The following is a 23,553-nucleotide window of genomic DNA, read 5'->3' as shown; positions in this document are numbered from 1 at the left end:
TGGTTTTAACCATCTTTTGAACGCTTTAAATACCTGTTTTTAAACTGGACTTTCATTGATAATTTTTCCAGGTTTTATTTTATATTGTTGTAAACCATTCAGAGGGCTCCCCACCAACACCATCAAGCAGTATGCACGTTTTGTCTAGTAAATAAATACAATAAGGGTCTGGCCCACAGGGCAGGACAGGGCAGAGTTCCCCTGCTCTATCCTCTCAGCAGGACCTGCCCCGGGGGTTCTGGACTTCCCAGAAGCAGCCATTGCTAGCCAGGTTTAAGGGGAGCTGTATACTAAGACTCAATACAGTGGTACCTCGGGTTACAGACGCTTCAAGTTACAGACGCTTCAGGTTACAGACTCCGCTCACCCAGAAATAGTACCTCAGGTTAAGAACTTTGCTGCAGAATGAGAACAGAAATTGTGCTCCGGAGGCACGGCAGCAGCGGGAGGCCCCATTAGCTAAAGTGGTGCTTCAGGTTAAGAATAGTTTCAGGTTAAGAACAGACCTCCAGAACGAATTAAGTACTTAACCAGAGGTACCACTGTAAATGGATGAAGAGGAAAGAAGTCATTATAAACCAGGGCAACCCAAGGTCCAAAAAGGATGGTCTAAAAAACATTCCCCTTTACATTAACAGCATTTTCAGTTGCCTCTGGTGGCCTGCCTGCTGCTTCCTTTGTGCAAAGTACACAATGCTAAGTCACACACAGAAGGGTGTTTGTGTTAAGCTGCGGCTCACCGAACACGTTTTCCTTCAGACCTGAATGGTGACCACTTCCCATTGCGCTTGCCAGCTGCCATGCCATTTTCTCAAGGTCAAAGCACTTATCTTTAAATTTTATGAGAAGAAGGGATCGGCTCAGTTTTATTGCACAAGGAAGGAGAGGCATGCTTCCATCCGTGTTCCAATGCTCAACTTCCCCATCAGCCTAGATTGGAAAAGGGTGTGTGGAGTGGAGCGTCATTGTGCACCACCCGGATGGAACGCAAACCATTCACTCCAAAGTGAAATAGTTTGGACTGATTTATTTTAATTTTTTGCTCCAGGAACTGAGAACTGCAAACAAGAAGAGTTGGCTAGACTGGAGCTTCTTGAAAACTGGTTTCGCACTGAGCTGCCAGACACCAAAAACATTGTTCACCTTTTGGATACCAAACCCCACCCTATCCCAGCATCAGTCAACTGTCTGGCAGCTGAGCCTGCAGAGATCCTCAGGTACAGTTACGGACTTTCCCCTACTGCAGGGGTCTGCAACCTTTAAGACAAAAAGAGCCACTTGGACCCATTTCCGAAGAAAAAAACAACTGGGAGCCGCAAAACCATTGTGACATTTAAAACAAATATATCTCTGGAGCCGCGATCTGACAGCGGGAAGGTGACGTCGGGACGGTGCATGACTAACGCACGCACCGCCCCCATGCGACGTCACAGCCAGTACAGCGCCCACCACAGTGGGGAGTGTCGGGGCGCACAATGCGCCTCCTCCCCTCGCTAGTATCCGCCCTGGAGCCGCGGCAAAGGTGTAAAAGAGCCACATGCGGCTCCGGAGCCGCGGGTTGCAGACCCCTGCCCTACTGCATGTGCCTGCAGATCAAGCTAAAGTAACATTCAATATATTCAGCTTTTAAAATATGTGCTCTACCCCTCCCCTCAAAAAAGGAAAAAAAGTGTAAACGAGGGTTCTTCTGAAAAGATGCAAAATGTCATTCAAAATAATAATATAGGCATGCTTTGGGCTAGAGGACAGGGTTTCCATATCAGAAAGCCAGTGGCATAGCGTGGGTTGTCAGCACCTGTGGCAGGCAAGCCGCTCCCGCAGTGCCCTCTCCCCCGGAGCCAAGCAAGGCTGTGCTGTGCTGCCTGCCTACACAGCGGGGAGCCCAGCCAGCCACTGTGGCCCTTGATGGGCAAATTCCCCCAGTGAGAGGAGCAGTGGGCCGGGCTACACTGGAGTTAGGCGTTGCCTACCTCCCTCTGTCTGGGCCCACTCAGCGTGGACATGTGCTGCTCTGCCACCTTCACTGGGCCAGGGCAAGGATCTCTGCGGAAGCTGGAGCCTGTGTGGGGGAGCCGAATTGCACCCCCTCGGAATTTTGTGCCCGGGGCCCCTGCCCCTCCTGGTCCCTGCCACACTATGCCACTGCATGCCTTTTAGATGGGCTGAATCCTTGGGAAATGCCCTGTTTCCTAATTAAGCCTGGACCGCCACAGTTGGTGGATGACCAGTAATTAGTCATCCACCAACTTTACATCAGGAATAAAGTGCCGGTGGCCCTTTAGATAACACTGGACTACAACTCCCATCATCCCTGGTTGTTGGTTGTGCTGGTTAAGACTAATGGGAGTTGGAATCCAGCAGCGCCAGGATGGGGACACCTAAAGGACACCAGCTGCTTTTTGCAGACAGGAAACAGACTTGGTCCTCTTATGATGCTCTAAGAGAGCCAATGTCAATGTCAAGGTTTCCAGCTACATGGTGGCTCTGATGTGGAGGCACGTTCAAGCAGGCAATCTCCCCATGGTTTGAGAGATGGTACAGCCCTACAAGGACAGTGCTGTGTGCCATTGCTAAGCAGGTCCAGTCAGTAGGATCTGAATGTGCTTTGCACCACTTTAACACTTATGGATTCCATCAAAGAATCTGGAGAATTGCAATTGCGTGGAGTGCTTAGCATCCTCTGTTAAAGGTTCCTACCGCTCCCCTACCTGCTAAACTACGATTTCCACTTCTGAAGTTAACAGAGAGAGACACCTGAGTTCCTGATACAGTAGGAAGTGTCAGGTCACATGGACACCAGAAAGTTGAAGCACTCTTCTGCAACTTTAACAGTCCTGGTTTCCCCCCAAAGAACCCTGGGAAGGGTCGTTTGTTAAGGGTGCTGAAAATTGTTAGGCAACCCACCTCACAGAGCTGCATATCCCAGCACCCTTAACAAGCTACAATTCCCAGGATTCCATGGGGGGAAGCTGGAACTGTTAAAGTGGTATAAGAGCACTTTAGATGCACGGTGCAGATGTCACGTTCGTGCAGTCACTGCAAAAGGAAACATTAAAAAGGAACCCAAAGAACAGGGGGGAACTGTGTGAACGGTTGACCCCTTAAAAAACAACAACTCACCATTGACAAGCGCAATGTTTAAACCCCGACCAACGTTATTTTTTATGCTGCTTAACACCCTGTAAAAGAAGAAGAAGAGGAAGAAAGGGAGGGGGAATTAGGCATATAGGGCTATACAGAAAGTCCTGCTGGGTTGTATACTCAAGGGGGAAGTAGATGGTTGATGGAGAGCCCTGGGTGGGAGGCGGGGAAATGTCAGTCATCCAGGATGAGAGGCTGGGAGGAGAAAGGAAATATCTCAGGTGAACTCCTCCCTTCTGTGGGTGGCAAGGCCTAAGAACTACCCTTAAGAGAGGACTCCACCTTCTGTTTGTTCTACCTGTATTTTTTGTAGCTCTTATCTTTTTGCAGTATGGGAAACTTTAATAAAAATCTTATTACTGGAAGAAAAGCTCTGCTGGGTCAGGTAGGTTTGCCATGTTTCAAAAAGTGAAAATGTGGACACAAAAGTTGTTGCGCTTTTTTTTGGTGTGTGTGTTTGTGTGTGTGTGGCAAAGTTGTTGAGCTTACGACTGTCGTATTCCGGCTATGCCCAGGAAATTCCAGGTGTATGGCAACCAAGGCCAGGCCAAAGGCCCATCTGGCTCAGCATCCTGTTCTCACAGTGTCCGGTGCCCATTAAAAAACCACCTGGGATGCCCATCAACTGGCATTCAGACGCATGGGAGTCATTTTGGACTCACAGCTGTCCATGGAGGCGCAGGTTAATTCTGTGTCCAGGGTAGCTGTCTACCAGCTCCATCTGGTAGGCAGGCTGAGACCCTACCTGCCCACGGACTGTCTTGCCAGAGTGGTGCATGCTCTGGTTATCTCTCGCTTGGACTACTGCAATGCGCTCTACATGGGGCTACCTTTGAAGGTGACCCGGAAACTACAACTAATCCAAAATGAGGCAGCTAGACTGGTGACTGGGAGTGGCCGCCGGGACCACATAACACCGGTCCTGAGAGATCTGCATTGGCTCCCAGTACGTTTCTGAGCACAATTCAAGGTGTTGGTGCTGACCTTTAAAGCCCTAAACAGCCTCGGTCCTGTATACCTGAAGGAGCATCTCCACCCCCATCGTTCTGCCCAGACACTGAGATCCAGCGCCAAGGGCCTCCTGGCGGTTCCCTCATTGCGAGAAGTGAGGTTATAGGGAACCAGACAGAGGGCCTTCTCGGTAGTGGCGCCTGCCCTGTGGAACACCCTCCCTTCAGAAGTGAAGGAAATAAGCAGCTATCTTATCTTTAAAAGACATCTGAAGGCAGCCCTGTTTAGGGAAGTTTTTAATATTTAATGCTGTATTGTTTTTAACACTCGATTGGGAGCTGCCCAGAGTGGCTGGGGGAAACTCAGCCAGATGTGCGGTGTATAAATAATAAATTATTATTATTATTATTATTATTATTATTATTATTATTATTATGCCTCTCGCGGTGAGAGCAGAAGACAGCCTTCTCTTCCATGAATTTGCCCCACCCTCTTTTAAAGCCCCCCAGGCCAGCACAGGCCACTTCATGAAACATGGACACATGGTGGTGCATAATGTGCTGCACCTTTGCACAGAACTTACTTAACATTGTCGAAGCACATGGAAGGTCCGACCACATTGGCTGCGCCGCTAGTGATTCTGAAGGCGAAACTATGGCTGGGGCAGGGTCTTTGGTTGCCGCATTTATGCCGGACAATGTGCTTTTCTGACAAGGAAAAAGAAAATCCAACCTGCAGTTTGCATCACAGCACTAATATCATTTTTTTAAAAAAATTATTTTTTTATGTGCATATTTAGTAGAGGAAAGGAAGGGGTGAGGGGATTATTAGAAACAAATAAAAAGGAAGAATACTAATAGTCAGGGGGAAAACACCATTAGTTCACATTGCAGACAGAGTAACTATGAGTAAATGCATCTGGAGTTAAACATATACGTAAATTAATGTAAGTCCTCAATGTCCAGCTAGGCATCCACATGAAGTTGACATCTACAGTGGTACCTCGGGTTACAGATGCTTCAGGTTACATATGCTTCAGGTTACAGACTCCGCTAACCCAGAAATAGTGTCTCGGGTTAAGAACTTTGCTTCAGGATGAGAACAGAAATCATGCTCCGGCGGTGTGGCGGCAACAGGAGGCCCCATTAGCTAAAGTGGTGCTTCAGGTTAAGAACAGTTTCAGGTTAAGAACGGACCTCTGGAACGAATTAAGTACTTAACCCGAGGTACCACTGTATATGGTTATGTACTCTGATGCACATAGTCTTGAGACAGTTGTATATATTCATCTTTCACCCTGAGTTCCAGAGAACTGTTAATAAATATCAGGTTATACAACAGAGTTGAACACAAAGGCAATGTACTCACTGGTTGGCTTCACTCCGCTACCTGCAGAGATGGCAAGGAAACAAAAGCAGAATGAAAAGTCTTGGTTGTTTCATGCAGATATTTATACAAGGTAGCAACAAATATGTGACGAGGAAAGAAAAGCCCCCCCCCCCCCCAAGTCTTCCTCCCTGGTTTCCTTGAACGCTCAAGTGTACTCATCATGAATTTGGCACAATAATGCTCCTGCCGTTGCTGGCTTAGCCTTGTTCTAGGAGAAGACTCTGGAGAGTCCCATGGACTGCAAGAAGTTCAAACCTCTCCATCCTGAAGGAAATCAGCCCTGAGTGCTCACTGGAAGGACAGATCCTGAAGCTGAGGCTCCAATACTTTGGCCACCTCATGAGAAGAGAAGACTCCTTGGAAAAGACCCTGATGTTGGGAAAGATGGAGGGCACAAGGAGAAGGGGACAACAGAGGACGAGGTGGTTGGACAGTGTTCTCAAAGCTACCAGCATGAGTTTGACCAAACTGCGGGAGGCAGTATAAGACAGGAGTGCCTGGCGTGCTCTGGTCCATGGGGTCACGAAGAGTCGGACACGACTAAACGACTAAACAACAACAAAAGGCCAGGTGTGGGGAAATTTTGGCCCTCGAGGTGTTCTGAACTACAACTCCCATCAGCCCCAGCAAGCATGGCCAATGACCAGGGATGATGGGAAGTGTAGTTCAGTAATATCCGGAGGCCCAAATATCCCCCAAGTCTGTTCTTGGCCCTTATACACAATCCTCTGTGGAATTATCTTATGGAAGACACACTGAAATGAATGGGACCAGGGGAAGAGCCGCAACCGGCCCCATTCATTTTAGCTGGGACCTGGTAGGACCGGGGCGGCGTATTCCGTTTTGCCACCTGAGGTGAGATGGGAAGGTGCTGCCCCACTGCCCCTTATACCGGGGTCGTATGGTGGCGCTTGCAAAAGCAATGACGATGACAGCTGGGTCTGGCGAGATCTCGCAGAGTGCGTGAGGTCCTGTGAGATTTCAGTGAGAGCTCCTGAGAGCTCAGCAGGAACGGCAGCTGCCCCAGCCTTGCCTCATGGACAAGCCTGCTTTGTGTAGGACAGGGAAATATACTCGGAGTCGAGAGTGGATTTCAGGCTCTTTATTCAGCTCATAGTTGTGAGGAGGAATGGAAGTTCTCCCAGAATATCTGCTTTATATACATTATTTACACAATGGGCCCCACATGATTGGCTAATTCTGGGATTCTGCTGTAGGCCAATCAGGTTGCGGATTCACTTCCACCTGGAGCTGGATTGGATGGCTCCTGTAGACCAATCAGACTGTTGCATTCTGAATCCTATTGTTCTAGGACCAATCAGACTGCTGCATTTTGTATCCTATTCAACTCAGTACATAACAGACAGCTTCCACCAACCCAGTACTCTGGCTGGGGCTGCTGGGAAGTGGTGATGCCCCCAAAGACAAAAATCCTACCTGAATTCAGCTTTGTGACTGTCAAAGGAGACAACACACATGGTTCCTTCGGGTTTTGACCTGGCAACCCCACGGAGCTATCAGGTGAGGATCTTGGGCCTGCTTCCAATTTTAGGGGTGTGGGAAGCTGCAAGAGAGATCCTTGCCCTCTGGCTGCTCTCTCAGGTGTAAAAGAGGGAAAGCTCAGCGGGAGGAGAGAAGGGGGAAAGTTCTCTGGTTACAATCACGACTTACTCACCCAGCCAGCTCCTCAAGCTGATGGATTTCATGCCAGTGTGGTTGAAATAGGTGTTGACAAAAAGCCAAGTTGTTGCCAAGGTGAACAGCACGGCCAGGATTCGCAGCAAACCTGAGTCAGAAGGGAGATGGGGGTCAGGTGGAAGGTAGGAGCAGAGCAGGTGGACAGACTGCAGATGGCAAGGCAGAAGGATGAGGCCGAGCGCGTTCCTGAGCAAACAAGCAAGAGCCCAACCCCAAGTCTGCAAATCAGCCCAGCTTTAAAAGCTGGATGACAGTGCAAGTCTTCATAAGATGGTAGTCATTCAGAAGTCATCGGCTACTGGACCAGCTAGTTCCCACTCTCTGGGTGGGTCTCAAAAGTTGAGACAATGAACTAAGTCAAGGAGCCACCACTCACAATGAGGAGCTTGCTGGGGCACATTCCTGTTGCAGAGGAGGTTTGATTTAACGAAGGATTTATATTTGCCCATTGTGAAATCGTAAAAGGGCCCTCTCCCTAACTAGGCAAGAAGTCACACTTCATCTGCAGCTACAGAGGCAAGAATGTTATTGGCTCAAAAATGGAAAGAAGAAGAAATCCCGACGAAAGAAGGAATGAATATGAAAACTTTTGGAATACGCAGAAATGGCAAAACTTAGCGGAAAAATAAGAAATCAAGATAACATTTTTTAAAAAATAGAAGAATGGAAATGGTTTATTCAATATTTACAAACAAATTGTAAACAGATAAGAACATTGGCAGGATTACTGTAATAACCTGCAGGTTTATAAGCGTATACAACTAAAGATGAAGAAATGATTAAGTTAATTTGGAATATGCAGAAAATATATTTAAAAAATCAATTTAAGGAACCGCAGAAAGAGGGGGAAGGAAGCCAAGTTTTGAGATCTTAAAATGATTATTGAAATGTATAAAATTGAAAATCATAAATAAAAATTAAAAAAGAAGTGATACTTTGTCCACAAGGGCACCAATAATAATAATAATAATAATAATAATAATAATAATAATAATAATAATAATAATAATAATTTTTTCCCCACCCATCTGACTGGGTTGCCCTAGCCACTCTGGGAGGCTTCCAACATAATATAACAACACAACTAAACGCCATGCATAATGGGCATTTAAGTCAACCACAACACCCAGACGATGGTTTGATGGAGATTTGAAGTTTGTAGTAATGGATGGAGCGCTGATCTCTTCTGAGAACAAAATGGTGCCTTGGCTATAAAGGCTGCATTTTCTAGAGGGTGGCGGGTTTTATTTTTGTTCCTGGCCATCTGTGCATGTCCCCATGGCTAGATGTAGCTGGCTTTCAACATAATAAGAACATAATAGGAATTCTCCTGGATCAGGCTAAATGCCTGTCTAGTCCAGCATCTTATTCTCAAAGTGGCCAACCAAAGTGGGCCATGGAAAGAGTGCAAGCAGGCCATGAGTGGAACAGTGTTTTCCCCACTTGTGAGTCCCAGCACCTGGTTTTGTGATGGTGTTTCAGAGCCTAATACAAGAGCACTCCTCCCTCCTGTGGTTTCCAGCAACTGATGTTTGGAAGCATTACTGCCTCTTGATTATGGCATTGCCTTCCTGGTTATTCTTATGTGCCTAATAATAATAATAATAATAATAATAATAATAATAATAATAATTTATTATTTATACCCTGCCCATCTGGCTGGGTTTCCCCAGCCACTCTGGGTGGCTTCCAACAAAACACTAAAATACAATAACTTATCAAACATTAAAAGCTTCCCTAAACAAGGCTGCCTTCAGATGTCTTCTAAAAGTTTGGTAGTTATTTTTCTCTTTGATATCTGGTGGGAGGGCGTTCCACAGGGCGAGTGCCACTACTGAGAAGGCCCTCTGCCTGGTTCCCTGTAACTTGGCTTCTCGCAGCGAGGGAACCGTCAGATGGCCCTCGGCGCTGGACCTCAGTGTCCGGGCAGAACAATGGAGGTGGAGACGCTCCTTCAGGTATACTGGACCGAGAAGAATCATAGAAGCTTAGAGTTGGAAGGGACCCAACTCTACTCCAACCTTCTGCAATGCAGGAATCTCTGCTAATTTGTCCAATTCTCCTTTAAAGCCACAAAAGTTGTTGACCATCACTACCTCTTGCGGGAGCAGATTCTATAGTTTATCTATGCACTTTGTGAAGAGATGGTTTCTTTCGTCTGCTTGTCTGTCCTAAATCTTCCAACATTTGTAGGGTTGCCCCGGGGGTGGTGTTACCTGCCCCCACTCCATTTTCCTTGCTGAACTTTCTGTTATGTTGTACCTGACAACGGGTGAGAAACTGACACCAAGGTGAGGTATGTGAGAATATAAAGAAAATGTCCTGAGGCATTTTTGCCTCGGGGGGGGGGGGGAAGGGCCTCTTTTCTTACCTGTCACCCTCATCCTTTCGTTCCAACGTAACGAAATATGTACAGAAGCTTGTCAAATGTCGCGAGCTGACCTGTTGAAAGCAAAAAAAAAAAAAAAAGGTCAGTGGTCTTGATTTAACAAGACATCTAATTGAACGATAAAAATAGCAGGGAGAGGGAAAGATTAAGCCACTTTGCACTTTAAAGCAAATTCACTCAGTTTATACTTCCTCAACCTGTGTGAACCAAAGACACATCTAACCCTTTGAAATTCACACTTGTCCAAATTTGGCAGTGTAGTTCTGCAACAAACACATGTGCCCCGAAATAACTGCTCGCCGAATGCATATTTTAGGCAAAATCACGCACAACACTTGCATGTAGTAGGATAAATTTGCATGAAACTACATACGAATTTTCATGCAGACTTTGAAAAGAACAAATAATAAAATGATGCACAAATGGGATGAGGTTGAGAAGATGAAAAATTGAGAGCTATAGAGCTAAGTACTATAAATAAGAGGATTTTCAGTTGCTGTTTATCTTTGTGAGACAGAGACAGAGACAGAGACAGAGAGAAGGACATTATTTTGCTGTGTGAATGACTCTTGAGTGGCAAACAATGGGGAAGTGAGTTTATTATGATTGTATTGATTTCCCACCCTTTCTCTTAGAAGCTCAAGGTGACAGCTATAATTATCTGTTCCACTATAATCTTCACAACAACCCAGTATGATACATTAAGCTGAGAATGAGTGACTAGTCCCAGGTTGCCCAGTGAACTTCATAGCTGAGCAGGGATTCAAACCTGGGTCTCCTGAGTCCTAGCCTGACATTCTAACCACCACACCTTTGTCTCTACAATGCCATACATCTCAAAACAGGATGCCTACCAAGCTAGATCTCTGCTCACAGCCGGTCAGCACCGTCCCTTGTTGTTTTTTAGTCATTTAGTTGTGTCCGACTCTTCGTGACCCCATGGACCAGAGCACGCCAGGCACTCCTGTCTTCCACTGCCTCCCGCAGTTTGGTCAAACTCATGCTGGGAGCTTCGAGAACACTGTCCAACCATCTCGTCCTCTGTCTCCCCCTTCTCCTTGTGCCCTCCATCTTTCCCAGCATCAGGGTCTTTCCCAGGGAGTCTTCTCTTCTCATGAGGTGGCCAAAGTATTGGAGCCTCAGCTTGAGGATCTGTCCTTCCAGTGAGCACTCAGGGCCGATTTCCTTAAGAATGGAGAGGTTTGATCTTCTTGCAGTCCATGGGACTCTCAAGAGTCTCCTCTAGCACCATAATTCAAAAGCATCAATTCTTTGGCGATCAGCCTTCTTTATGGTCCAGCTCTTACTTCCATACATTAGACAAAGGTGACTGCCTCAGGCAACCAGTTTTGAGGGGTCATGAAAGGGACAGCAAAACTTTTACTCCCAAGGAGTGACACTTGTGGGATTTTCTGTCTCAGGTTGCGAAATAACACAGTCATGCTGGGTGTGGTGTGTGTGTTATATATTTATTATTCTTTTTAATAATTCAGATTGCACATAATCCCATGGTTTCTCATTTATTTATTTATTTAAACGTCTTATTAAATGCAAAACAGCCAAGGGCTAAATTCCTCTCTCTACAGGTATATAAATGTTATGTAAAGATTAAAATACATACAACATTAGTTGTGAAATACATTCCCCCCTCCTGCCATCTCCGGAAGCAGAGCCTTCCTCCGCTATCATACCATTCCAAAACAGGAGCACTTGGCTGTCCTTAATTATTTTTTTAAAAATTATGATTTTGAAACTCGATTTTAAATAATCTGTCTTTAAAATGCATCAGAAAGGGTATCCTGCATCGCCTTGCTGCTTTGTAACCTGTCTGGTCTTCCTCCCTTTCCCCTTGAAAGCTGTGTGTTCCTCCCTCCTCCTCCTCCTTCTTTTTCGATCACTCGTAGCCGAGTAAGATTGTCTTCCATAAACACGGTTTTAACAGTGAGTCCGTAAGTGACTGTGGAGGCCAATTCTGGATCCACACATCCTTCCACAGTGGGGACAATAAACCTTCCTCTTAGCATGTTTCTCCCTTTTGTACTTAGTTCTCCAACTGGAGTACTCCCAGGCCAGTATTTACCAGTTGTCAGTGTTTATACTACATTTTAAAAGCTTTGCCTTGAGAGAGTCTTTAAACCTCTTTGTGTTCCTCCCAAAAACAGCAGAAGAGCCCTGCTGGATCACGTCAAAGGTCGATCTCATCCAGATCCTATTTTTCTCTACAGGTCCCAAACAGCACTTAATCCTCCCCAGCACTAAACCACATCACTGCCCTCTTTCTCTTGCCAAGGCGCAAATGGTAATGTGGTTTTCCGCTCGCACAGCGAGGCCCGTCTTCGTCCCGTCCGTTGCCAACGGGCTTAGTACAGTGTTGTCACGGCTAAGCTGAGAATCCGGAAGCCCTCAATTCAAGAAAGCTCACCTCTATCAGAAACTCAGGAGGTGGTCTTACAGATGCCACTGTTTTCCCAGCTTCACTCGCCCCACAATCTCCCACAAACAATTTTACAGTCAGCAAGGGGGTGAGCAGAAGAGGGAGAGGGGAGGTGGCAGAGCAATCGTCGGCCACCTCATAATGAAAGCACAGGCAACTCCCAATAACGTTCCAAGTCACCACACTGTTTAGTGAAATGGCATATACAGTGGTACCTTGGGTTACATACGCTTCAGGTTACATACGCTTCAGGTTACAGACTCCGCTAACCCAGAAATATTACCTCAGGTTAAGAACTTTGCTTCAGGATGAGAACAGAAATCGTGCTCCGGCGGCATGAGAGCAGCAGGAGGCCCCATTAGCTAAAGTGGTGCTTCAGGTTAAGAACAGTTTCAGGTTAAGAACGGACCTCCAGAATGAATTAAGTTCTTAACCCGAGGCACCACTGTACAATGCTTCTTTCGCACAACTGGGTAGTCTTCATTGCATCCATTCCATACGAGCTCAGTGTTGCAGAGACTGACAGGCAAAAACCAGCCTTTCCCAATCTGGTGCTGCGCTGATGTTTTGGACCACATCATCCCATTAGCCCAAAGCATCATGGTCAGAGATGGCAGAAATACACTCCAAAACATCTGCAGAGCACCCAGGATTGTTGGGGGGAATCCATGCGTGTTTGAGGTGTCATGATACTGTTTTAAATGTACATCGCAGACAGGATACTGATACACATTTATTATCTGATTATTAGCATTTTTAAAAAATTAAGAAAATAGTTTAATACCGTGGAAGTCAGAACCTGAATACAGTTTCTAGTTTTATCTAAGATAGAATTCAGCTTTGAAAAAAAGAACCCCCTATTCAGGTATATTCTTCTTTTTCCTCCCAGGCAGTTCATACCACATGCAAATCCCTTGAACAAACAAAGCACTTAAAGGTGACATTAAACGTTGTCATGGAAAGCTTGGGTTTGGCATTCACACAATGGGTAGAAGAGTCTTTCTGTTTCCTTGCTTCCGGCTTGGGAATGTGCAAAGATCCAAAGTCCACGGCTTGGGGCCAAATCAAACATGATGCTGGAGACCTGCGACTGGTCTCCGCACCGCTGTGGAAATTAAAATTTAGCTTTGAGGGGCTGCACGTTTGATCAGAGGAGTGGTGCACACTCCCTACCCACTGCCCCGATCAAAATCCAACAGGGGAGGCAAACCATAGCCACTGATGAGCTCATCCTCATCTCTAGCCCTCTTTTGAAAGCCATCCAAGTTGGCAGCCATCACTAGGGGAGCGGTTTCCATCACTGAACTATGCGCGACGCCTTGAATCTTCCAACACGCAATTTCATTGGATGTCAATGGGTTCTAGTGTTATGAATCAGAATTGTAGAGCGAATCTCGACTAAATCATCCATGGCAGATGGCTATCCAACTTCTTTTAGACTGTGAAGAAGGCGCAGCAGAGACTGTACTTTTTGAGAATTCTAAGGAAAAACCATCTTCCGCAGAAACTGCTGCTTGCCTTCTATCACTGTGCCATTGAGAGCGTGCTCACTTATGGCTTATGTGTGTGGTACGGAAGCTGTACTACCCAGGACAGGATGGGGTTGCGCAGAGTTGTTAAGGCAGCAGAGAGCATTGTTGGCTGCCCACTCTCCACCTTAGAGCAGATTTATGCCACAAGGTGCCATAGGAAGGCACTGGACATAGTAAAAGATCCATCGCATCCTGGTCACTGTCTCTTCGAGCTCCTGCCGTCGGGACGGAGATACAGGACGATGAAGACAAGAACGAGCCGTCTTAAGAACAGCTTCTTCTCCAGAGCGATCTCGGCCCTGAATGGGAAGCCTGGACTTTGAAAGTCATCTAATCTTCCTTGCTGTATTATACTGTATTGTTTTAATTAGTGTTTTTATAGTGTTTTGATTTTGTGTGGAGTGCCCTACCTGGGTGGATGGAGCAGCCAAGTAATTTCGTTGTCCCCGAGAGGGGGCAATGACAATAAAGATATTATTATTATTATTATTATTATTATTATTATTATTATTATTATTATTATTAGATGATAGATAGATAGATAGATAGAGTGAGGGGGAAAAGTATTTGATCCCCTGCTAAATTTGCCCCGTTTGCCCTCTGACGAAGAAATGACCAGTCCATAATTTTAATGGCGGGTTTATTGTAGCTGTGAGAGACAGAATAACAGCAGGAAAACCCCCAGAAACCCAGAAGACAAAAGGCAGAGATTGATGAGAAATTTTCATCTTTCTAAGTTATCTGTAATTTCTAGTACATTACAAGCGCATTTAAAATCCTGCTAATGTTTCAATCTGTTTACAGTAATTTTGTATATACATTATAAACATTTCCCATTCTTTCTTTTTTTAAAATTTCTTGTCTTCTTGGTTCCTGAGCTTGCCAGTTAATTTTGCCATTTCGGCACAGTCCATCAACCTGATCTGCCATTCTGGCTATCCAACCTCTTTCCATCCAAGGAGAGAGGGAGAAAAACTTATCTCTATCCGCTTTCTCTATGCCATGCATAACTTTATAAACTTCTGTCATGTAGCCTCTCACTCTCCCCCCCCCAGTCCTAAACACCCCAACCTTTCTTCATAGGAGAGCCACCCCATCCCTTCAATCATATTTTTTGTCCTTTCCTGAGCCCCTTTGAACTCTGCAATATCCTTTCTGAGGTGAGGCAGCCAGAAATGCACTCAATGTTCCAAATTCAGTCACATAAAGAACCTGACGGGGGAGATGTGCAGCATCTTGAAGTTGTCAATTGATGGCGACAACCTGAGCAGCAGACCTAGGAGGCAAAGAGGGTCTCCTGGTCACATCTTCCCAGCTACGGCAAGATGAGCTTCACTTCTATTTAAATTATAGTAATTATTTCTAAAAGTGCACCTCTACATAGAAATCAGCACATTCTAATTCTCTGCAAACTTGCGTCTTCTTGTTTAGTGATGCATAAGTGTAATTTGGCAATGTACAGGCCTGAATGGTTCTCCATTATATACAGGGCTCCCCCCGCCCCACCGCTGGAACTTGTCGGAACTCAGTTCTGGCACCTCTCAGGTGGGCGCCATTGCCATTCAAAGAAAACAAGAAATGTTTTCATGGTGAGTTCTGGCATTTCTTTTTCTAGAAACTTAGCACTGATTCTCTCTCTCTCTCTCTCTCTCTCTCTCTCTCTCTCTCTCTCTCCACACACACACACACACACACACACACGTAAAATGAGTGCATCAGGGAGAAAATCACAATTTTTTAAAGCTGGCATTAATTTTCCTTGAGGAGGAGTTTAGGGTTAGGTGGAGGCATAGGAAACACGAAGCATGTGAAACTGCAGTCTGAAATGCTACAACTCAGACATACCTTTATTGTTTTTTGTTGTATTTTATCCTTTCATTTTTGAAATGTCTGTCCTGCCTTTTGACAGCCAGGTGGCTCCGAGGTAGGTCAGAACAATTTAAAACAATTTGTACAGTAAGATATGATGATAAATAGTTAGTGGTTAAAGGCAGACGTTTAAAATTATGCATTGCCCAAGAGCAGTGGGAAAGCAGTAATTATAACAAGCCAAAAGCCTGGTGAGAGTAATGTCTTCAGTGCTCCCCTGAAGGCAAAAAACCAGGGAGTCAGCCAAGCTTCCTGAGGGAAGGAATTCCACAAGTTTACACCTTGCCTCATATATCTCCACATGGCAACTGCACTCCTTTTCTAAGTGGTTACAGACAGACTGTTTAATTATCTGGTCTAGGACCTTTCCTGGTATTTATGTCAAGCTCACCGGTTGGTAGCTACCTGGATCTCCCACTGCCCTTTTTGAAGATGGGGACATTTACCTGCCTCCAGGGTGGCGCTGTGGGTTAAACCACAGAGCCTAGGACTTGATGATCAGAAGGTTGGCGGTTCGAATCCCCGCGACGGGGTGAGCTCCTGTTGCTCGGTCCCTGCTCCTGCCAACCTAGCAGTTCGAAAGCACGTCAAAGTGCAAGTAGATAAATAGGTAAGTCCTAGGCTCTGGCAAGAATGGCAGATGAAGGTGATGGACTACATGGAACTGGCAGAAATGACCGGCAGAATCCGAGACCAGGGAGAAGAGTTGGTGGAAGAAGATTGGAAGAAACTTAAAGACTACCTACAGAAACATTGTAAAATTAATGAATGTTAGAATGATGTTGGATGAAAAGTTATGTGGTTTTTAGCTATAACACTATAAGGAGTAGGAAAAAATGGACTATTAACAGGCAAAAATTTAATGTTACATTATTTTAAGATTAAAGATTAGGATAAACAAAGAGGGAAAGGATTTGCTGAACTAACAAATTGAACGGGAATACAAAAAAGGGAGGTGTGAGGAGGTCCGGGAAACAAGCAAATGAAAGATGAGTGATTGAAAGATGGAATTGTTTTTTTAACTATTTTCATTTTGTATTTTTCTTTTTTTGTTTTTCATTTTGTAAAATTCTAATAAATATCTTTTTAAAAAAACCAGAAGCTGTACGCCGGCTCCCTCGGCCAGTAAACAGAGTCGGTCACGACTGGACCTAATGGTCAGGGGTCCCTTTACCTTTACCTTTAGTCTTCAGGAACCTCACCTGTCCTCCAAGATTTCTCAAAGAATAAGACAGAGGCTCTGAGATTTACATCCGCAAGCTTCTTTAGTATCCTTGGGTGCAGGCAGGTCACCAGGCCCTAGAGATCTGAATTCATTATTTTCCTATCTTGGGCTACATTTCCCTCCTTACACCTTTTATTCTGTCATCAACAGGTTGGGCATTGTTTTCCTTTTCGGTGAAGACAGAAGCAAAGTAGGTGTTGACCAGTTCTGCCTCCTCTCTGTCACCCGAGAGCATTTCTCCATCTTTTCCACACAGAGGACCTTCCACTTGCTCGTTCTTTGAAAGCAGCCGAAGAAACCTTTCTTAACATTAATTTTAACCTCTCTTGCAAGCCTGAGCTCACTCTGAGCTTTGGCCTGCCTGACATTCACCCTGCAAATGTTGGCTACTGGTGTATATTCCTTCTTTGTGATTTCCCCTCTCTTCCATTTCTTATACATGCCCTTCTTAAATCGCAGCTCATCTGTAAGCTCCTTATGCAGCCATACTGGTTTCTTTAGATGCCTTCCACTTTTCTGTCTTGAATAAATTGTCTGCATTTGTGCCTTCAATATTTCACCTTTAAGAAACTTCCATCCACCTTGGACTCCCTTCTTATTGAGTATTTCTGACTGTGGGATCTCCCCCAGCAGTTCCTTAAATGTTTTGAAATCAGCCTTCATAAAGTCCATAGTGCAGGTCTAACTACATTCAGCTTTCCCTTGCTTCTCTACCATGAAACCCAGGGGGACATGATCACTTCCTCCTAAGTTTCCCAGTGCTTCTATTTTGTCAATGAGTTCCTCCCTGTTGGTGAGGACCAAGCCCAAGTTGATGATCCACTTGTTGCTTCTTCCACCTTCTGGGAAATGAAAATGTCCACGAGGCAATGGAGGAATTTGTTGGAACTTACATTCTTACATAGGGACGCAGGTGGCGCTGCGGGTTAAACCATAGAGCCTAGGACTTGCCGATCAGAAGGTTGGCGGTTTGAATCCCCGCGACGGGGTGAGCTCCCGTTGCTCAGTCCCTGCTCCTGCCAACCTAGCAGTTCGAAAGCAAGTCAAAGTGCAAGTAGATAAATAGGTACCGCTCCAGCGGGAAGGTAATTGGAGTTTCTGTGCGCTGCTCTGGTTTGCCAGAAGCGGCTTAGTCATCTGGCCACATGACCCAGAAGCTGTACGCTGGCTCCCTCGGCCAATAAAGTGAGATAAGCGCACAACCCCGGAGTCGGCCACGACTGGACCTAATGGTCAGGGGTCCCTTTACCTTTACCTACATTCTTACATATAAAGCTCTTCATGGCTTGGGACCAGTTTGACCACTTTCAGCTGTGGACCTTGCGCTTTTACAAGTGCCACATTCTGCATTTGCAAGGATTCTGTCTTTTAGTGCGCTGTGAATCTCTTTGCCTACTAACATGAGGCAGGTGCTCTCACTAGAAGCCCGCTGAAAACCTTATATTAGCGAAGATAACATAAAAACACCACATTGTACTAGGGGGAATGATTTTGCAGGAACGCATTACATTAAGCAAAACTGCACACACAAAGGTGTATAGTAGGAAAAATTCACGCAAAAACGTGGGTGAATTTTCATGAGGACTTTCTTTTTTAAAAAATGTTGAAATCTTGAAAGCTGAACTTAACGTTAGGAAAATGAGAAACTGAAATTGACATACACACTGAACACATTACAGTACAAGCCCATGTGTTTTTATTCAGAAGTAAAAATGCACATAGACTATTCAATGGAGCTTACTTCCAGGTAAATGTGCACATGATAGGATTTCAACTGCAGTGTAGAAGCACAGCAGAACTACCTTAAACTCAAAAAGGAAACACACACAGAGCATTGCATTGTGCTTTACTCTGTTTTTTAATGATGCTTTCGGTTTTTTTACTTAATTTATCTCATGGCGTATAAATGAGTTTTTGTCATATTAGTGTGCTCCTTTCCCAGAGTCTTGAGCATGCCTGATTTGGAATAACAGAATTACGCCCTAAGATATATCTTAATATATATGCGCACACAATGGATAAGCACATACCTAAATGCAAATATCAATTCGTCTTATTCCAATTATGTACATCCAGAAATAAAATTAATGGGCCATATCTCTAATGTGCAAGCCAATGCAACTATGTACATTTCCTGGGGATGAATGTTTGGCTCGCTGCCTTTTTGCTGAATAGGAAAATATATGTTTGCTTGAAAACTATTATAGCTGTTGTGCTCAGGGTGGAGATTAAAAATGCAATGTCGGCTGCTGGCTTCAAAAACAGCCACCTATTAATAGGAATGAATAGGAAAATTATCCTGTGCTCAAGTTCCCACATTGTTGGAATGACAGGCTGAAACAGGATGGATTCTCTACTATCTACTTCCCATTAAGCAAAGGAAACACTGCATAAAGATGAGCTGGAGCCAATCTTTTCCTCTTTTTTTAGCGTTTAAAGAAGGTAATTTGATAGAGACATCGTTCCTTGATGCATCCACCCTTTTGTCTGTTCTGCTATTATGTTCTGGAGAAACAGGTTTTGCTTGTACTTCTCTGTCTTCCTTTTAAAAGAAAAAAACCTGATTCTTGATTACATGGGTGGGGGACCTCGGGGCAAGGGGTCAAATGTGGTCCCCTTTAAGACTTTGTCTGACTCTCAGAACATTCCCCAGGACACACACCCTTCTCGGCCACACCCCCTTTGCAACCACGCCTCTCAAAAGCACTGCTTCAGATCCACCTTGAGTCCTTTGGTCTGGCTGGAATGCATCCCTGAGCTCTGTTATTAGAGTTATTAGAACTCTGTTCAATAATAGGGAGCAGAAAAGGTAAAGGGACCCCAGACTGTTAGGTCCAGTCGTGGCCGACTCTGGGGTTGCAGCGCTCATCTCGCTTTACTGGCCGAGGGAGCCGGCGTACAGCTTCTGGGTCATGTGGCTAGCATGACTAAGCCGCTCCTGGCAAAACCAGAGCAGCACACGGAAATGCTGTTTACCTTCCCGCCAGAACGGTATCTATTTATCTACTTGCACTTTGACATGCTTTCGAACTGCTAGGTTGGCAGGAGCAGGGACCAAGCAATGGGAGCTCACCCCGTCGCGGGGATTCGAACCTCTGACCTTCTGATCGGCAAGTCCTAGGCTCTGTTTAACGAACAGCACCACCTGTGTCCCTAATAGGGAGCATAGGGACTTGTTAAATGTTAACGCAGTTAATAAATGCTTTTAAATAAAAATAAATTAGAGAAGGATGTGTTTGTGTTGTGTGTGCAGAAACTAGGCAAAATTTACACCCCCCGCTTCACACACTCGTGCCTCTGGCTCTGTCTGCCCCTGGCATGTGGCCCTTAATAGGCTGCCCAGATGCAGATACGGCCCTCAGCCTGTAATAGTTTCCCCACTCCTGCTCTAGAAAGAGAGGATTTCAGGATCTTAGATATAAGACCTAAGTATCCCATGGAATTAATTTGGAAGACAACACTTAACTTCTACCTAGCATCCCTTTATTTCCCCGCAACCCTTCATTGCCATTATGGGATGGGAAGCCTGTGGCGCTCCAGATGTTGTTGGGTTGCGACTGCTGCTCCCTGGGCATTGGCCATGCTGGCTGGGGCTGATGGGAGTTGGAGTCCAGCAGCATCTGGAGGGCCACCAGTTCTCTGTTCCCAATATTGAGACCTTCCCTCCTCACCAAATCGTGCTAAGCGGCAAATTACCATGCCATGTTAGTTTGAGCATGAGCTTCAAGAGTCAATGGTTGCAACACCCGGTGAAGACGTCAGAGGAGCATTGGGTTGTCTCCAACTAAGTTAGCATAAAAGCAAAAGGAGAGCCTGAGGCCAGTGGCCTGTCTCGTCCAATGTTTTGTTGTCACAGTAGCTACCCAGATGTCTGTGGGAAACCTCATGTAGGACCTGAGCACAAGCGCACTCTCCTTTCCTGTGGTTCCCAGCGACTGAGCTACAGAAACATTAGTGCCTCCAACCACGGAAGGCAGAACATAGCTTCCATCTTGGCTAGTAACCATTGACAACCATAGTGTCCATGAGTTTGACTACTCCTGTTTCAAAGCCATCCAAGTTGGTGGCAACCACTGCCTTCTATGAGAGCCTGTCCCACAATTTAATTACCTGCTGCATGGACTACTCTGCAGTTTACTCAGAGTTCTCTACCCACTGAAACAATAAACCTAAGTTAGTCATGCTCCATAACTTCAATGAATCTGCTCTGAGCCAGATTAGAATTGAATTCAACCCATTGCCTTTGAAACCCCCTCTAAGGAATTGCTGGTGCTTTTTTCTAGCCTAGATTTTGTGTGTGGTTAACCTTAGTCTCTCCTAGCCCTCTAGCTGCCGGACAGCTCAGTCGGTAGAATATGAGGACTCTGAATCTCATGGTTGTGGGTTGGGCAGAAGACCCTGCAGGGCTTAGACCCTGGTGCAGGGCTTAGACCCTGGTGATCCCTCCCAACTCTGCAATTCTAGGATTCCTCTTTGATCCTACGATTCCCTCCTACCCAAGACCATTTAACTCGATCTGCCAGAGACAGAATCTGGGCTCTAACACAGCTAAAGCACACACTCTTCCACTGAGCTGGACCAGCATATATTTGGTTCCTTCCTGCTGTAAGAGAGAGTTAGAGGTGTTCTCAAGCTTCCACCAAGAACAGGTGCTGCTGCTAATTACTGATAAGAATGTAAGAAAAGGCTGGCTGGATCAGGCCACTGGGCCATCTGTTCCAGCACCCTGTACTTACAGTGGCCAACCAGATGTCTATGAGAAGTCCTAAATCAAGACTGAGCACAACAGCTTCTCCCTCTACTCGTGATTTCCAGCAACTTGGTATCCGAAGGAATACTGCCCATGACAGTAGAGGTAGAACACAGCCTCTGCTTGACATTTTATGATGTTTTTATACGTGCTGGAAGCCGATAGCTTTATCCCCCACAAATCAATACCAATGGACTGTAACTATTTTAACATACCACACAACTGAGACCCAGAGCTCCTAACAACACTCAGTAGGCTTACCAATAATCCAAGCAACAACCAGAGTGCAATATTCAATGATCCATTCCTTGATCCAAACCAGGATTCCAGAATGCTCCAGGTTTAAGCATAGACCAGTCCACTAGACCAGTGGTTCCCTATTAGCTAAGTACTGCGAGCCCCCTGTTTTTCAAATGCCAAGCCATGGATCCCTCACCTTTTGAACATTTTAATATCTCTGGGGTAGGTTTTGTTATCTGAATGGTGCCCCAGATTTCCTGGGTGGGTTACGCAGAATTCCCCGGGGTCCACAGACCCCCCAGTTAGGGATGACTGCACTAGATGGGTGGGGCAGGGGATTCCAGAAGACAGAACACCACCAGTCTGCATGAGGCTGTAAGCAAGGAAGGAACGCTAATCGTTTTTTCTTTCTATGCTGCTTCTGGAAGGCAGGTGCCAGCTCTTCGCTCTGTTGCAGGCACTTTTTCCACACACACACATCTTTTCCTTTGTCCATTCTGGGGCCCCTGCCACTCAGGAAGCTGATAACAATCTCCCGAGAGTACAGTGCGGTGAGTGGTTTCCCAGGATGTCCGGCTGAATTACGACAAATTCATGGTTATCTTTGGTAAACAGGCACTCAAGGAACTGGGGCCAGAATTAAATGCAGCCTTACTGACCGCAAGTCTGGGGCACCTACCCTGTCCAAACAAGGATGTTGGAATGTTAGGAACCACTGAATAATGGTGCTATAATTTAACAGCTATAATTTATGATCCATCTGCACAATTTAGCTAAAGCAACTTCATGCAACTTTAGGCAGTCATGGCTTCCTCCAAAGAACCTGGGAACTATTGTTTGTTAAGGGTGGTGAGAGGTGTCAGGAGACCCCACTACATAACATATGCTTAGAGTAGGAGTGGAGAACATGTGGCCCTTCACATGTGGTGAAACTACAACTGCCATTATCCTTGTACATCAGCAATGATGGCTGGGGCTGATGGGAGCTGAAGTCCAATAGCCTCTGAAGGACCACAGGTTCCCCATCCCTACATTGGATTATATCCTTGGAGTTGTGTCCCTCCCGCCTTGCCTAAAACCATCTAGGAGATTCATGGATGAGACATGATTCAAAGCTGGTATTTCCCAGCGCACAAATCATTTTTCTTAGGTATCATATCGCAGCCGCCTAGTTATTTGGAACAGATGCAAACAGAGATAAGAGGCAAGAATAAGTGACAGGCACCTAAACCTGCGTCACACTGTCAGAATCTAAGGGTATTTAGATGCTAGCTGTTGTGAAAAGGACAAATTCCATTTTAGGGAACATTACTGCAAGTAAAGATACCAATATTGGTATGATTGGTATGTATGGCACAGCCGGTTTTGGAGTACAGTGGTACTTCTACTTATGTCCGCCTCTGGTTACATATCCTTCGGGATACGTATGCAGCAAACCCGGAAGTATTTTTCCGGGTTTCGCCCCACGCACATGCGCAGAAGCAATCCCACTGGTTGCGGAAACCTCGGGATCCGACTGGAGCTCCGGAACGGATCCCGTCCACAACTGGAGGTACCACTGTATTGTGTACAGTCCTGGTTGCCTCACCTAACAAAGGGCTAGAAACGTTTCCATAAACAGCAATCAAAATGGCCAAGGAGCTGGAGCATCTCACAATGAGGAAAGATTTATGTTCTTCTTCTGCTGGTCTATTAAGCTCACAGTCTTTTCTCCATCACAGACACAGCACATAAATGGTCCATATAGACAGCAGTCCCCCCAAACAAGAAGGCAAAGTTTTCCTTTATTTTAAGCTCCATTGATGATATTATTATTATTATTATTATTATTATTATTATTATTATTATTAAAAAAATAGTATGAGGGATGGATGGTGCAAGTAGCTAACAGCTACTTATCTGAAGTGCCCAGTTTAAATTGGAGATTTAATTTTT

The 23,553-nt window shown here is 45.4% G+C and overlaps 1 protein-coding gene across 2 annotated transcripts in view; it reads right to left on the bottom strand.

Moving 5' to 3' along the window:
• Positions 1 to 23,553, bottom strand: part of FAM3D (FAM3 metabolism regulating signaling molecule D) — a 49,121-nt gene that overhangs the window by 10,419 nt on the left and 15,149 nt on the right. Inside the window, exons 2-6 of one of the 2 annotated variants that reach the window (XM_077925107.1) lie at positions 9,551 to 9,617; positions 7,157 to 7,267; positions 5,461 to 5,481; positions 4,676 to 4,799; positions 3,121 to 3,179 (exon numbers count right to left, since the gene is read on the bottom strand). In XM_077925107.1, coding sequence (XP_077781233.1) covers positions 3,121 to 3,179; positions 4,676 to 4,799; positions 5,461 to 5,481; positions 7,157 to 7,267; positions 9,551 to 9,563 — 328 coding nt within the window. In that variant the 5' untranslated portion in view covers positions 9,564 to 9,617. Of the gene's footprint in view, positions 1 to 3,120; positions 3,180 to 4,675; positions 4,800 to 5,460; positions 5,482 to 7,156; positions 7,268 to 9,550; positions 9,618 to 23,553 lie in introns of those variants that run through there. The other variant, XM_077925108.1, reaches the window with a different exon arrangement.

Source organism: Podarcis muralis, chromosome 2 (assembly GCF_964188315.1).
Source record: "Podarcis muralis chromosome 2, rPodMur119.hap1.1, whole genome shotgun sequence".
Taxonomy (NCBI): Eukaryota; Metazoa; Chordata; class Lepidosauria; order Squamata; family Lacertidae; genus Podarcis; species Podarcis muralis.
The sequence above is the reverse complement of the archived record's forward strand: the minus strand, read 5'-3'. Positions and strand labels throughout refer to the sequence as shown.